This window comes from Oncorhynchus tshawytscha, linkage group LG30 (genome assembly GCF_018296145.1).
Source record: "Oncorhynchus tshawytscha isolate Ot180627B linkage group LG30, Otsh_v2.0, whole genome shotgun sequence".
In the NCBI taxonomy this organism is placed as follows: Eukaryota; Metazoa; Chordata; class Actinopteri; order Salmoniformes; family Salmonidae; genus Oncorhynchus; species Oncorhynchus tshawytscha.
This window is the reverse complement of record NC_056458.1, coordinates 31,342,839-31,358,840: the sequence shown is the minus strand read 5'-3', so window position 1 is coordinate 31,358,840 and position 16,002 is coordinate 31,342,839. Positions and strand designations below refer to the sequence as shown.

Below are 16,002 nucleotides of genomic sequence, written 5' to 3'. Positions count from 1 at the left end.
AATATGTTTTAACTCCCTATTCCCATCCATACCCCATACTGCTCATTTTGCTCCTCACTTTCAGAAACCTGACCACTCTCTCGTGACAAAAAAAAAGACCTTGTTACCATTTAACATTGCATGCCATTCTCTGGTCACTTTTTGTTTCTTTTTTGTTATATCAGGTCAATCTCCATCTCAGAAAAATACTTTATTCCACAAGATTGTTAGCAATTACAAGGAGAAAAAGAAGAAGCCCAATACTTTGGATAAAGGTGAATTAGAGCATCATGTAATGTAATATGTGTGTGCACTATTTAATCCAGTTGTGAATGTTCTTGGCATGATATTTACATATAGTTGGAGACAATGGATACATTACTCAATGTAAAAATGGACCATGTAAGTACCATACGCTTATATTGCATTATGACCCCTGCTACCATATGCTTACCTCATACCAAAGCCATTATTTTTAAAAGATCACTTGACACAGTAAATCTAGACACTTTGATTTTAGACACATTTAAAACATTCTCTCTTTAGTTGTTAGCGTAAATGAAAAAGTAATATCCTATGCATGCCATCTAGCAGAACAGGGTTTCAGACAAAACCATTTTTTCAGTCAATTCATGATTTACTTTGATGTTTGGTGCCCAGATCTCAAGTTAGAATTTGAGTGGAAGAATTCTGAAATCCTTATTGAAAAGGAATGGCTCTTTAAAAAAAGAACTGTGCCCCATGTTTCCCCTCTCTTCTCAGACATAGCGATGCGTAGTGACTCCCCCATGTTAGACTCGGCTGCCTATGCCACCAAGGCAAAGCCGAGCCCAGCCCCCAGTGCCACCGCCACGCTGAACCCAGAAGCCATGGGAACTAGCCCTAGTGTGCCAGTGGGCAGCCAGAAAAGGAAGGCCAGGAAGAGCAAGATCACCCACTTGGTGCGCTCGGCCGACGGCAGGGTATCCCCAGCCGAAGGTGAATGGTCTTTCCTAATAGTTTATTCTGCACATTATCAAATATATTGGATTTAAATATGTGAGCTAGAAAATGCCAAATGTTTTTTTTAACCATTACAAATTACAGAGACCAGGTAGCAACGAGCGTTGTTCTGTCCATACCATTTTGAATTATCTTCTTTGGTCCATTTTAACACAGAGGACAAAGCCAGGGACCTGACCCCGGAGCAGGATGACAAGCCATTATCCCAAGATACTTTATGCAATGAAACAGGGTGTTACAACGCATCCAAGCAAGAGGAAGCGGACAGGAGCAGTGCACCTGAAGACCTGCCTGCCTTCTTCAGCCTGGCTGCCCTTGCAGAGGTGGCAGCCATGGAGAACATTCACAGGTAGGAAGACTTAAATATATGACATGGGATGCACCTTTGCTTCAAGGTTCTTATGCTTTTAAACTTTTTGAAACCCCCTGTGTTTAAAATTTTCTCTGTACACTTTGAATGTGCCATGTTTTATTAGGGCTGCCAAGTAGCGCAGCATCTCAGTGCTAGAGGCACCACTACAGACGCTGGTTAGGATTTGGCCGGGGTAGGCCATCATTGTAAATAAGAATTTGTTCTTAACTGACTTGCCTAGTTAAATAAAGGTTAAATAAATACAATTATTACCTTTCAATTTGTGTGCAATTGTAACCAAGATAATCAGGTGCAGAGTTCCTAACTAATCAATTACCTTAATTTACCAATCAAGTACAACGGAGGAGCCAAAGCCTGAAGACACACGGGCCTCCAGGAATTGAGTTTGACATGTCTTCACTAACCAGACAACAAACCATTGGCCCAACACAAATGCCACACCACAAGTCTTTTCCAAGAACAAAAAGTACAGACCTTGATTTGTTAAAACGTCTTATGGCTGGGGGGCAGTATTGAGTAGCTCGGATGAATAAGGTGCCCAGAGTAAACTGCCTGCTACTCAGGACCAGAAGCTAAGATACGCAAATTATAGTATATTTGGATAGAAAAGTCTCTGAAGTCTCTAAAACTGTTTGAATGAAGTCTGTGAGTATAAAAGAACTCATATGGCAGGCAAAAACCTGAGAAGAAATCCACCAGGAAGTGGGAAATCTGAGGTTTGTAGTTTTTCAACTCATTCCCTATCAAATACACAGTGTCTATGGGGTTATATTGCACTACCTAAGAATTCCACTAGATGTCAATAGTCTTTAGAACCTTGTTTCGGGCTTCTACTATGAAGGAAGAGGGAATGAGAGCTCTTTCAACCAGGTGTCTGGCATGAGCTGATCACGCACGCTCCTGTGAGAGCGACCTGCGTTCCATTGCATTTCTGAAGATAAAGGAATTCTCCAGTTGGAACATTATTGAAGATTTATGTTAACAACATCCCAAAGATTGATTCTATATATCATTTGACATGTTTCTACGGACTGTAACGGAACTTTTTGCCTTTTCGTCTGGACCTAGTGATCGCGCCTCATGAATTTGGATCTGTGAACTAAATGCGTGAACAACAAAAAGGTATTTGGACATAAATTATGGACTTTATCAAACAAAACAAACATTTATTGTGGCACTGGGATTCCTGGGAGTGCATTCTGATGAAGATCATCAAAGGTAAGTGAATATTTATAATGCTATTTCTGACTTCTGTTGACTCCACAACATGGCGGATATTTGTATGGCTTGTTTTTGTGTCTGAGCGCTGTACTCAGATTATTGCATGGTTAGCTTTTTCCGTAAACATGTTTTTAAATCTGACACAGCGGTTGCATTAAGGAGAAGTGGACCTATAGTTCCATGATTAACACTTATCTTTTATTAATGTTTATTATGAATATTTCTGTAAATTGATGTGGCTCTCTGCAAAATCACCGGATGTACAGTGCCTTGCGAAAGTATTCGGCCCCCTTGAACTTTGCGACCTTTTGCCACATTTCAGGCTTCAAACATAAAGATATAAAACTGCATTTTTTTTGTGAAGAATCAACAACAAGTGGGACACAATCATGAAGTGGAACGACATTTATTGGATATTTCAAACTTTTTTAACAAATCAAAAACTGAAAAATTGGGCGTGCAAAATTATTCAGCCCCCTTAAGTTAATACTATGTAGCGCCACCTTTTGCTGCGATTACAGCTGTAAGTCGCTTGGGGTATGTCTCTATCAGTTTTGCACATCGAGAGACTGAAATTTTTTCCCATTCCTCTTTGCAAAACAGCTCGAGCTCAGTGAGGTTGGATGGAGAGCATTTGTGAACAGCAGTTTTCAGTTCTTTCCACAGATTCTCGATTAGATTCAGGTCTGGACTTTGACTTGGCCATTCTAACACCTGGATATGTTTATTTTTGAACCATTCCATTGTAGATTTTGCTTTGTGTTTTGGATCATTGTCTTGTTGGAAGACAAATCTCCGTCCCAGTCTCAGGTCTTTTGCAGTCTCCATCAGGTTTTCTTCCAGAATGGTCCTGTATTTGGCTCCATCCATCTTCCCATCAATTTTAACCATCTTCCCTGTCCCTGCTGAAGAAAAGCAGGCCCAAACCATGATGCTGCCACCACCATGTTTGACAGTGGGGATGGTGTGTTCAGGGTGATGAGCTGTGTTGCTTTTACGCCAAACATAACGTTTTGCATTGTTGCCAAAAAGTTCAATTTTGGTTTCATCTGACCAGAGCACCTTCTTCCACATGTTTGGTGTGTCTCCCAGGTGGCTTGTGGCAAACTTTAAACAACACTTTTTATGGATATCTTTAAGAAATGGCTTTCTTCCTGCCACTCTTCCATATAGGCCAGATTTGTGCAATATACGACTGATTGTTGTCCTATGGACAGATTCTCCCACCACAGCTGTAGATCTCTGCAGTTCATCCAGAGTGATCATGGGCCTCTTGGCTGCATCTCTGATCAGTCTTCTCCTTGTATGAGCTGAAAGGTTAGAGGGACGGCCAGGTCTTGGTAGATTTGCAGTGGTCTGATACTCCTTCCATTTCAATATTATCGCTTGCACAGTGCTCCTTGGGATGTTTAAAGCTTGGGAAATCTTTTTGTATCCATATCCGGCTTTAAACTTCTTCACAACAGTATCTCGGACCTGCCTGGTGTGTTCCTTGTTCTTCATGATGCTCTCTGCGCTTTTAACGGACCTCTGAGACTATCACAGTGCAGGTGCATTTATACGGAGACTTGATTACACACAGGTGGATTGTATTTATCATCATTAGTCATTTAGGTCAACATTGGATCATTCAGAGATCCTCACTGAACTTCTGGAGAGAGAGAGTTTGCTGCACTGAAAGTAAAGGGGCTGAATAATTTTGCACGCCCAATTTTTCAGTTTTTGATTTGTTAAAAAAGTTTGAAATATCCAATAAATGTCGTTCCACTTCATGATTGTGTCCCACTTGTTGTTGATTCTTCACAAAAAAATACAGTTTTATATCTTTATGTTTGAAGCCTGAAATGTGGCAAAAGGTCGCAAAGTTCAAGGGGGCCGAATACTTTCGCAAGGCACTGTATATATGAACTTTATCGAACAAAACATACATGTATTGCGTAACATGAAGTCCTATGAGTGTCATCTGATGAAGATCATCAAAGGTTAGTGATTAATTTTCTCTATTTCTGCTTTTCTCTCTTTGGCTGGAAAAATGGCTTTGTTTTTCTGTGACTAGGCACTCACCTAACATAATCGTTTGGTGTGCTTTCGTCGTAAAGCCTTTTTGAAATCGGACACTGCGGTAGGATTAACAACAAGTTTATCTTTAAAATGGTGTAAAATACTTGTATGCTTGATACATGTATGTTTGAGGAATCAGAGATTTCTGTTTGAATTTGGCACCCTGCACTTTCACTGGCTGTTGTCATATCGATCCCGGTAGCGATATCTAAGCCATAAGAAGTTTTAACCTTTACCTTATTCTCTTCCTCCTATCTCAGAGGCCAGCATGTGATTGGTGACAGCCAGAAGAAAGACATGGCCAAGACCCCTTTGCTCATCTCCTGCGCTGACCAATGAAGTGGAGGAGCCTCTTGCCTCCGGCAAAACAAAATAGATGCTCGCTTGCTCGTTTAAACTTTTTAACCTCCAACTCCTCATCCTGTCCTGGAAGGAAGGAAAGAGACAGAATGTGACTCGTTGATGGACCCCTATGAGGTGAAACTAGCTCTAGAGCTCTGGTCTGAGGGGGAAAGAGTGGGTGAACTGACCTTCTCAGTGTTCTCCTGAACCCTTCCCTTGGCAGTAGGAGGTCATATCGCCCCTCATTCCCAGACACTCCTGCCTAGATGACCCTGTGGAAGAGGAAGACCAGTCCCTGAGAGCATGGCTTCCTTCTCCGTTAGAGGTAGTTGTGTTAACGTGTAACCTTTGTCTTATATTACGCCATTTTAAAGGTCAAGTTTTGCTAACAAAAATTGCATTTTAAAAAAGAAAGGAAATTTACACACGTACGATAACATCTTCCATTTCAACCACACTGTTTCGCAAAGATTCCACCTAGCATACCTCGACGTAGGATGAGTAAGATATTGTTTTCCCTCACACCTTCATGCTTGAACTTAAACTAACACAGCCTGAGTAGATAGTCCTCGTGACTGAAAGGGTTCCAAGATACACAGACCTTACTTGTGTACCTTAATTTTAATTTGACTATTTAGTGTGGTCTATAGATACAGCAGACCTCTTAACCTTCCAGACCATTAGCTTTTAAGCCATGTAGCAGACACTCTTATCCAGAGCAATTGGGATTAAGTGCCTTGCTCAAGGGCACATCGATTTTTCACCTAGTCAGCTTGGGGATTTGAACCAGCAACCTTTCGGTTACTGGCCCAAAGCTCTTAACCGCTAGGCTACATGCCGCCCATGCACGTTGTAACCACTGTCAACCATTAAGATGCCATCGTCATGTATTCAATACTGATCTATCCCTAGCCTTCACGACAACTTAGCAACTGCTACTACGGTGGTCAGTTTGAACTCAACAGATTGAGGCTCTTGCATTTAAACTTAAGCTTGAGTTTAAGTTTAGATGGGAGGCCTTTGGTTAGCATATTTTCAGTCTTAATCTGCCTGTTTACCTGGTGTTCAACCCTCTACAGTGGGGCTCAATGTGATGACAAGCAAAGTTACTAACAGAATGAATGGTTCTCCATGGCCTTAACACTCTCATCGCGACCCTAACCGTACCACAACCTCTGCTTTTTATTTCTGATGACCATCCCATCCACTACGCAACCATTCACACAATTCTTACATCTGTTTGAATATACTTGAATGATAAAAATGCATTTTGTGTCAATACTTGATCTTATTGCAGTCTGCGTAGCATCTTCAAGGCTAATCCAAATGTGTGCTACTAGTTTCCTAAGAGTTTTTTAACAGACGCTGCACAAATTTTAGGAGACGCTTTTAAGATGTAACTTTTTCTTAGTAGGGTGATGTGTTTTCCCTCGTTTTGTTTTTCCTATTGGCCTTTTGATATTTTCTTATGCCAAGTAATGGTCCACTCTTAGGCAATCAGCTTTTGAACATATTTCAATAACAAGACAATGGTCATTGCTTGTAACGCATTGTTTAAAAAAAATAAAAAAGTTTTATTGCATGTTCTAACCGAGGTAGAACAGGCTAGCATCCATTCCATATCCAGATAGCAGATCCTTGTGTCCGTTCTTCTGCTTACAGTGTGTGAGCTGTAGTGGGGGACTCTTGACGTATGCTCTGGGTGTAAGCTAATCAGATGGAGAAAGTAGTGTATGACGAACTCACATTGCATGTCCTCCATGAAGTTACCATATTATTATTACTCTTTTGTTTCCAAGTTGACCAATGCTCATTTTCTTAGGTTGTGCAGTAAATCACACTTCTCTCCTTGTCTTTTTCTTTTCGAGTTTCTCTTATTACATTGGAGCCTTCTCCTTCACTTAAGAGTTGTGTGCATTATGATGCTGTTGAACTAGATTTTGTATTTCTCCTTTATCTTGTGTTCCCAACCTCAGTGGTCTTTCCTGAGGCCTAGTTAACTGGATTAAGACTGTTGTGAAAAATCTCATACACAAAGTGATGCATCTATGCTTACTGTACCCGTTAAACAAATGTGCACTGAGATGAGGTGCGCTACTTCTAGAAAGGTAGTTTTTACCTCTTTGAGTTAGTATTCTTAAAGCAACTGCATTGCCATTTCTGGGCTATGTCTGAATGATGTGTTCTGTCGGCACAGCATGAACTTTAGAGGCTCTACCCTCTTATTGTCAATGGAGGTATTTAGTCTTGGCTAAGAGATTATAATGCCACAAAGTAGAATACATTTAAAATATATGGAATAAATCCCTCCAGGATTGGGCTGACTTGTAGAGGGATATGCGCAATGCTGACTCTCTTCGCTGTATTTGTTAATTCTTCCCTAAAAGCTGACAAACGGACTGTGAACGAGCAGACCTAAAACATGACTTTTGAGCTCAAAAGAAACTTCAACAAACTTTGGAAAAAAAATGTAAGACTTTTCAGTTTTGAGAGAATAAATTCAAGGCTGACTAAAATCGTCCAAGCAGTAAACTACACATAGTTATTCCACTGATGGACATCAGTGGTGTTATTTCACAGAAATTAAGACATTGCCTTCCCCAAAAAGAGCAGAGATGTACATGCTTATAACAAGTGGTTTTCAGACATTTGCCAAAGAAAGGGGAAAGTTGTCTTTTAATGACAATTCTATTGAAAACTAAGGTTAGCGTTGCAGTTGCACTGCATTTTCATGGTGTATAGATTTTCAGGTAACAAATGTATTATATCAGCACAACTAATCCTATATATCTCATGGGTTTCCTAAGACTTAAACCCCACGTGGGAATGATGTACACTGTACTGATACCTTTCAATGCCTCTTTTTAATAGACAATATTTGCACCTTATGACCCAAACCAAAATGATATCATGATGATCTTAAGATTTTAATTTATCCCCCATTTCACATAATTCTCCTTTTAAGAGTCTTTAGCCTTCCTCCATATCATGAGGTAAATGTAAACGATTACACAGGTATTCATGTCTATCTTATGAAATTATGCAGTGAAGTATTCTTTAACTAAGTTGAAAACAAACCCCTTCAAAATCAGCCATTATGTATCACCCTCAGCCTTTTCTAACTAGTATTTAGTATTTTATTAGGATTCCCATTAGCTACTGCTAAAGCAGCACCTACTCTTCCCTGGGGTCCACATCTAGAAGATGCCTCTATAAAATTCCTATATGATTAGTTATCAAAATAAATATAGATGATACCCCTTTGTGCTGGTACTGTCTCCTGAATGTAATCGATTTTGTACCTGTATTTTTATAATTCCAATTCAAGTCTTGACTCTACTGTGTATGTATGCGATGGTGGACTGTTTTCACAGGTGAATAGTTTGTTTCAACCTATGGGCCTCATGACGAGTCAGCTGCTGTGCTGTGAACTCTGTGGAGGTGTAATCAACCATGTATATAAACCCTGGATTGTTGATGTTATGGATTGGCCAATGAGAGGTTTTGAAGCCACCAGTCAGCCATATTGGCACTCCTCAGAAAAGCAGTACTCCATAGGAATTAATGGAATTCTACAATATTTAAAGGACACAATTACATGGCCTTTTGTTGTAGTGGGAACAGTAACAATAATACTTTCAAAGAATTGTACTTTAAGGATGTTTCTCACAATTTAATTTAAAAGTATGCATTCATGTGTCTGAATAGAATGAACGTGTCAAACGAATGTAGACATTAAATGCATTTCATTAGCTTCCAAAATATTTTTTACAATGGTGAGGGAGTGCCATGATGGAGGCGCAGTGGCTTCAAAACAGTTCCCCGTGTCAATCATCTAGATTATATGTACATCATTGGTTGTAAGTAATTCTGACTTACCTGCAAATGTCTTTTAGTAATATGAGAGAGTTTGTTTTTATAATTGTGAGGGACAGTGTCACCCCAGATGGTTTTGTTTCTTCTCTGCAGTTCAATTAGGCTCTCACTTCAGGAAAGGGTGAAACCAGGGACACTCACGCAATTACAAAGAACAATTGCCAAATCCTCTGTATTCAAGTTTATTTATTACAATTTCCTTTTTATAGTTGTTCCTTTAGTTACAAAAATAGAAAAACTGAATATGCACCCAGATAAAAAAGACTATATAAATGTTCTCCCTTTACAGGAATGTAGATCACAGCTTCCCTTTTTGTTCTTGTGAAGAGGTGACGCCAGATCTAAAGTATGTTTCCTCTGATAGTTTGTACAATGTGTGCTCGATCTTATTTATGTCAATAGTACTGTATCATGACATGTATGGACTTGATTGTTACAGCCCAGTTGTTCAATGCAGCCTTGCCTTACTGAAGCACCTGCTTAGTGAGGGATCCCTTAGCCATCGCCCTCAGCCCCTTCCACTGAGTCGTATGTCATAACACTGTCTGCTGACGCAACTATTATTCCTTGAACACCTATTAAAGTAACCTGTATTAAACCTTTTGTACATCAGCAGTCTCTTCAACATGTGATTACTGGATTCTGTTGAACAATTCCTAAAGTAACCATAAGCATTCTATTGCAGCACGGCATCATCTATTTGAAAAAGCATTGGACCGCAAATCATCTATTTGAAAAAGCTTTGAACCCTATAGCACAGGCAACCCTGGTTCTGGTGTGCAGCAGGCACTTGACCAGGTGTGTTGAATTTAAGCAATCACTGAACTGATCAATTGGCTAAGTAGCTCAGTGTGGTGCCTAGTTGAGACAAAGTCCTGTAGTAGCTGTGACACTCCAGGAACAGGGTTGCCTACCCCTGCTATAGCGTAATCTCTAACCTCAGTGCCATAAGTATTTGCCCCCTTTCTGATTCTCTATTTTTGCATATTTCTGACTCTGAATGTTCTCAGATCAAAACCTAATATTAGATAAAGGGAACATAACACAATGTTGATAATTCTTAATTTAATTAACAAAGTTATACAACACCCAATGCTCCTGTGTGAAAAAGTTATTTCCCCCTTACACTCAATGACTGCAACCAAACACTTCCTTTGTGTTAGTCTCTCACATCCCTGTGGAGGAATTTTGGCCCACTTTCATGTAGAACTGCTTTACCTCAGCGATCACCATGCTTGACCGTTGGTATGAGGTGTTTGGTTTTCGCCAGACATATCGGGACCCAATTCATCTAAAAAGTTGACTCAAGTTTGCCAAAAAGCACCTGGATGATCATCAAGACTCTTGGAAGAATGTTCTATGGACAGATGAGTGAAAAGGGGAACTTTTTGGAAGACATGGGTCCTATTAGGTCTGATGAAAACCAAACTCTGCATTCCACAGTAAGTACCTCAAACCAACAGTCAAGCATGTTGGTGGTAGTGTGATGGTTTGGGGATGCTTTGCTGCCTCAAGACTTGGGCCACTTGCCATCATTTTTATTTTTTATTTCACCTTTATATTAACCAGGTAGGCAAGTTGAGAACAAGTTCTCATTTACAATTGCGACCTGGCCAAGATAAAGCAAAGCAGTTCGACACATACAACGACACGGAGTTACACATGGAGTAAAACAAACATACAGTCAATAATACAGTATAAACAAGTCTATATACGATGTGAGCAAATGAGGTGAGATAAGGGAGGCAAAGGCAAAAAAAGGCCATGGTGGCAAAGTAAATACAATATAGCAAGTAAAACACTGGAATGGTAGTTTTGCAATGGAAGAATGTGCAAAGTAGAAATAAAAATAATGGGGTGCAAAGGAGCAAAATAAATTAATACATTAAATACAGTTGGGAAAGAGGTAGTTGTTTGGGCTAAATTATAGGTGGGCTATGTACAGGTGCAGTAATCTGTGAGCTGCTCTGACAGTTGGTGCTTAAAGCTAGTGAGGGAGATAAGTGTTTCCAGTTTCAGAGATTTTTGTAGTTCGTTCCAGTCATTGGCAGCAGAGAACTGGAAGGAGAGGCGGCCAAACAAAGAATTGGTTTTGGGGGTGACTAGAGAGATATACCTGCTGGAGTGTGTGCTACAGGTGGGAGATGCTATGGTGACCAGCGAGCTGAGATAAGGGGGACTTTACCTAGCAGGGTTCATTGAAGGAACCATGAATAATTCTCTGTTTTAGATCATTCTAAAGGAGAATGTCAGGTCATCTGTCTGTGAGCTGAAGCACAGATCACAGATTCAGCAAGACAAAGATCCAAAACACACACGAATGGCTGAAAGGCAACAAATGTAAAGTTCTGGAATGGCCTAGTCACAGTTCAGGCCTAAACTCAGGACCTGAAAGACCACAAATGCCGCTGAGTTAAAGCCAGTTCCAAAATCACTCCACAGGGATATGACTCCTCCACAACTACAGGAAGTGATTTGTTGCAGTCATTGCAGCTAAAGGTGGCACAACCAGTTATTGAGCGTAAAAGGGCTATTATACTGAACAAAAATATAAATGCAACAATTTGAAAGATTTTACTGAATTACAGTTCATATGAGGAAATCAGTCAATTGAAATACATTTATTCGTCCCTATTCTGGATTTCACATGACTATGAAAACAGATATGCATCTGTTGGTCACAGATACCTTAAAAAGAAGGGCCTTTGTTAAACTTTGTTTATTAAATACATTGAAAAAAGTATGAATATGTTGTGTTACTTGTTCACTCTGGTTCCCTTTATCTAATACTAGGTTTTGGTTGAAGAGCTGATAACATTCAGTGTCTAAAATATACAAAAATAGAGAAAATCAGAAAAGTGGCAAATACTTCACAGCACTGTCTGGCAAATCTGACTCCTGATTAAAAGCAAAAATACAAACAAAGTAGTGTTCAATACAGAAGTGGTCCAATGAATTCTAAACTACAGGACTGATCCACTAGCACAGACTGGAATATGTTCCTGGATTCATCCGATGGCATTGAGGAGTTTACCACATCAGTCACTGGCTTCATTAATAAGAGCATCGATGACGTCATCCCCACAGTGACCGTACGTACATATCCCAACCCAAATACCTGGATTACAGGCAACATCCTCACTGAGCTAAAGGCCTGCGCTGCCACTTTGAAGGAGCGGGACACTAATCCAGACGCTTATAAAATATCCCACTATGCCCTCCGACGGACCATCCAGCAGGCAAAGCGTCAATACAGGACAAAGATTGAATCCTACTACACCGGCTGACTGTCGTCGGATGTGGCAGGGCTTGTAAACCCAGCCGTGAGCTGCCCAGTGACACAAGCCTACCAGACGAGCTAAATGCCTTCTATACTCGCTTTGAAGCTAGCAACACTGAACCATGCATGAGAGAGCCAACTGTTCTGGACGACTGCTCTTCTTAGCCGATGTGAGTCAGACCTTTAAAACAGGCTGCAGGGCCAGACGTATTACCAGGACGCGTACTCAAAGCATGACCAGCTGGCAAGTGTCTTCACAGACATTTTCAACCTCCCTGAACCAGTCTGTAATATCTACATAGCAGATCATCATAGTTCTGGTGCCCAAGAATGCCAAAGTAACCTGTCTAAATGACTATCGCCTTGTAGCACTCACATCTGTAGCCATGAAATACTTTGAAAAGCTGGTCATAGCTCACATCAACACCATCATCCCAGACACCCTGGAGCCACTCCAATTTGCATACCACCCCAACAGATCCACAGATGACGCAATCTCTATTACACTCCACACTGCCTTTTCCATGTATAAGTTTTATATTCTTCAAGAATCAATGGATTTATAATCCAAAAATGGATGTAGCAACTACAGATAGACTTAAAGGAGCAATCAAAAGTGTGCGAGTTTGAGCATGTGTCCATTAGGGGTGGCAGGTAGCCTAGTGGTTAGAGCATTGGGCCAGTAACCGCTGACAAGGTCAAAATCTGCCGTTCTGCTCCTGAACAAGGAAGTTAACCCACTGTTCCTAGGCCGTCATTGTAAATAAGAATTTGTTCTTAACTGACTTGCCTTGGCTGTCCACTGGTTTTAAAAACAATGATCGATAGGCAGCTTAAGGCTTCCTGAGCAGACACTCTTTCACAATCTTCACATACGCTGCTACTACTCTGTGTATTATCTATCCTGATTGCCTAGTCACTTTTACCTCTACCTACATGTACATATTAACTCAAATACCTCTACCTCATACCCTTACACATTGACTCGGTACCGGTACTCCTTGGCTCATAACCAAGATGGCGTAGCAGTGAAGACGTGTTTGTTTGTCCTCTCGTGTACTTTTGTATTTTTTTGTAATTTTTGTACATATATTTAAATTTATTTTCAATCTCTTCTCGATTTTTAATTAGATTATACCTTCCGGTAACCTGCCTCACCCAATGTGATACGGAATCGCTATTATTTTCAATTTTAGAACACATTCAAGAACCTCCAGAAGTTAACCAGCTAATTAGCTACAAGCTATTTAGTCATTGTTAGCCACTGCTAGCGGCTTTTACCTTCTGCACAGATACCAGCCCTGTTTTTAGCCTGGATAATACTCGCTAGTCTACCAGTATCGGACTGTCTCTCCACAACAACGCCGGATTTCTGCCGTAATCCCTGGACCACTACTTCTGATCTATCTTGCAGTGCTATCTTGCACTCATCGTGGCACCCAGTACCGAAGCTATCCCTGAGGCCCACCTCCCGGCCTACTCAGCTGTTCACCCAAACCCCACTCATACACGGCTAGAGCCCAATACTCCACCGGATCCTTGCTGTAAACTCTGGACCTTGGCACCGGATCACCGCTGCTACCGATTGGCTATAGTGGCTAACGCCACTGCCACGAAGCTAGCACCAGTTAGCCGTGAGCCAGGCACATCTCCCGGCTAGCAACCTAAATTCTACAATACCTCTTTCGCCATCTGGCTTGGATTCTCTGTCGACACGGCGCCCCACCACCGACGAATACTCCATCCGCTGTGCCTTCAACCGGCCTCCGTTGGAGCAGACGCTCCTACTAGCCCCGGGCTACTAACTTTAAACACCGTATCGCCCGCGTGCTAGCATAGTGGCGGCTCCCCTGTTCCATCTACTGCTGCCCCCTGGACACTATGATCACTTGGCTACATAGCTGATGCCTGCTGGACTGTCCATTAATCACGGTACTCCATTCTGTTGATTTATTTTTTATCTGTCGGCCCCAGCCGCGTACTCAGGCTCTGTGTGTAGTTAATCCGACCCTCTCTGCCTAGTCATCGCCATTTTACCTGCTGTTGTTGTGTTAGCTGATTAGCTGTTGTTGTCTCACCTGTTGTTTTAGCTAGCTCTCCCAATCAACACCTGCGATTACTTTATGCCTCGCTGTATGTCTCTCCCAAATGTCAATATGCCTTGTACACTGTTGTTCAGGTTAGTTACCATTGTTTTAGTTTACAATGGAGCCCCTAGTTCCACTCTTCATACCTCTGATACCTCCTTTGTCCCACCTCCCACACATGCGGTGACCTCACCCATTACAACCAGCATGTCCAGAGATACAATCTCTCTTATCATCACCCAGTGCCTGGGCTTACCTCCGCTGCACCCGCACCCCACCATACCCCTGTCTGCGCATTATGCCCTGAATATATTCTACCACGCCCAGAAATCTGCTCCTTTTTATTCTTTGTCCCCAATGCTCTAGGCGACCAGTTTTGATAGCCTTTAGCCGCACCCTCATCCTACTCCTCCTCTGTTCCGTGGGTGATGTGGAGATAAACCCAGGCCCTGCATGTCCCCAGGCACCCTCCTTTGTTGACTGTGATCTGTGATCTGTGATTCTGTGATCGAAAAAGCCTTGGTTTCATGCATGTCAACATCAGAAGCCTCCTCCCTAAATTTGTTTTACTCACTGCTTTAGCACACTCTGCCAACCCTGATGTCCTTGCCGTGTCTGAATCCTGGCTTAGGAAGGCCACCAAATATTCAGAGATTTCCATCCCCAACTATAACATTTTCCGTCAAGATAGAACTGCCAAAGGGGGAGGAGTTGCAGTCTACTGCAGAGATAGCCTGCAAAGTAATGTCATACTATCCAGGTCCATACCCAAACAGTTCGAACTACTAATTTTAAAAATTAATCTCTCCATAAATAAGTCTCTCACTGTTGCCGCCTGCTACCGACCCCCCTCAGTTCCCAGCTGTGCCCTGGACACCATTTGTGAATTGATCGCCCCCCATCTAGCTTCAGAGTTTGTTCTGTTAGGTGACCTAAACTGGGATATGCTTAACACCCCGGCAGTCCTACAATCTAAGCTAGATGCCCTCAATCTCTCACAAATCATCAAGGATCCCACCAGGTACAACCCTAAATCTGTAAACAAGGGCAACCTCAGACATTATCCTGACCAACTGCCCTCCAAATACACCTCCGCTGTCTTCAATCAGGATCTCAGCGATCACTGCCTCATTGCCTGTATCCGCTACGGGTCTGCGGTCAAACGACCACGCCTCATCTCTGTCAAATGCTCCTTAAAACACTTCTGCGAGCAGGCCTTACTAATCGACCTGGCCCAGGTATCCTGGAAGGATATTGACCTCATCCCATCAGATGAGGATGACTGGTCATTCTTTAAAAGTAACTTCCTCACCATCTTAGATAAGCATGCTCCGTTCAAAAAAATGCAGAACTAAGAACAGATATAGCCCTTGGTTCACTCCAGAACTGACTGCCCTCGACCAGCACAAAAACATCCTGTGGCGGACTGCAATAGCATCGAATAGTCCCCGCGATATGCAACTGTTCAGGGAAGTCAGGAACCAATACACGCAGTCAGTCAGGAAAGCAAAGGCCAGCTTTTTCAAGCAGAAATTTGCATCCTGTAGCTCTAACTCCCAAAAGTTCTGGGACACTGTAAAGTCCATGGAGAACAAGAGCACCTCCTCCCAACTGCCCACTGCACTGAGGCTAGGTAACACAGTCACCACTGATAAAACCATGATAATCGAAAACTTCAACAAGCATTTCTCAATGGCTGGCCATGCCTTTCTCCTGGCTACTCCAACCTCGTCCAACAGCTCCAATCTAAAATCAAATCTAGAGTCGTCTTTCTATTTCGC

The 16,002-nt window shown here is 41.8% G+C and overlaps 1 protein-coding gene across 5 annotated transcripts in view; it reads left to right on the top strand.

Annotated features, from left to right (window-relative positions):
* LOC112228428 (HMG box transcription factor BBX) overlaps window positions 1–9,466 on the top strand; it is a 51,276-nt gene extending 41,810 nt beyond the window's left edge. For 4 of the 5 annotated variants that reach the window (XM_024393745.2, XM_024393742.2, XM_024393743.2 and 1 more), the window contains exons 14-17: window positions 165–254; window positions 742–957; window positions 1,138–1,330; window positions 4,897–9,466. In XM_024393745.2, the coding sequence (XP_024249513.1) occupies window positions 165–254; window positions 742–957; window positions 1,138–1,330; window positions 4,897–4,975 (578 nt within the window). In that variant the 3' untranslated portion in view covers window positions 4,976–9,466. The remainder of the gene's footprint in view (window positions 1–164; window positions 255–741; window positions 958–1,137; window positions 1,331–4,896) is intronic. The other variant, XM_024393746.2, reaches the window with a different exon arrangement.
* The last annotated feature ends 6,536 nt before the right edge of the window (window positions 9,467–16,002 follow it).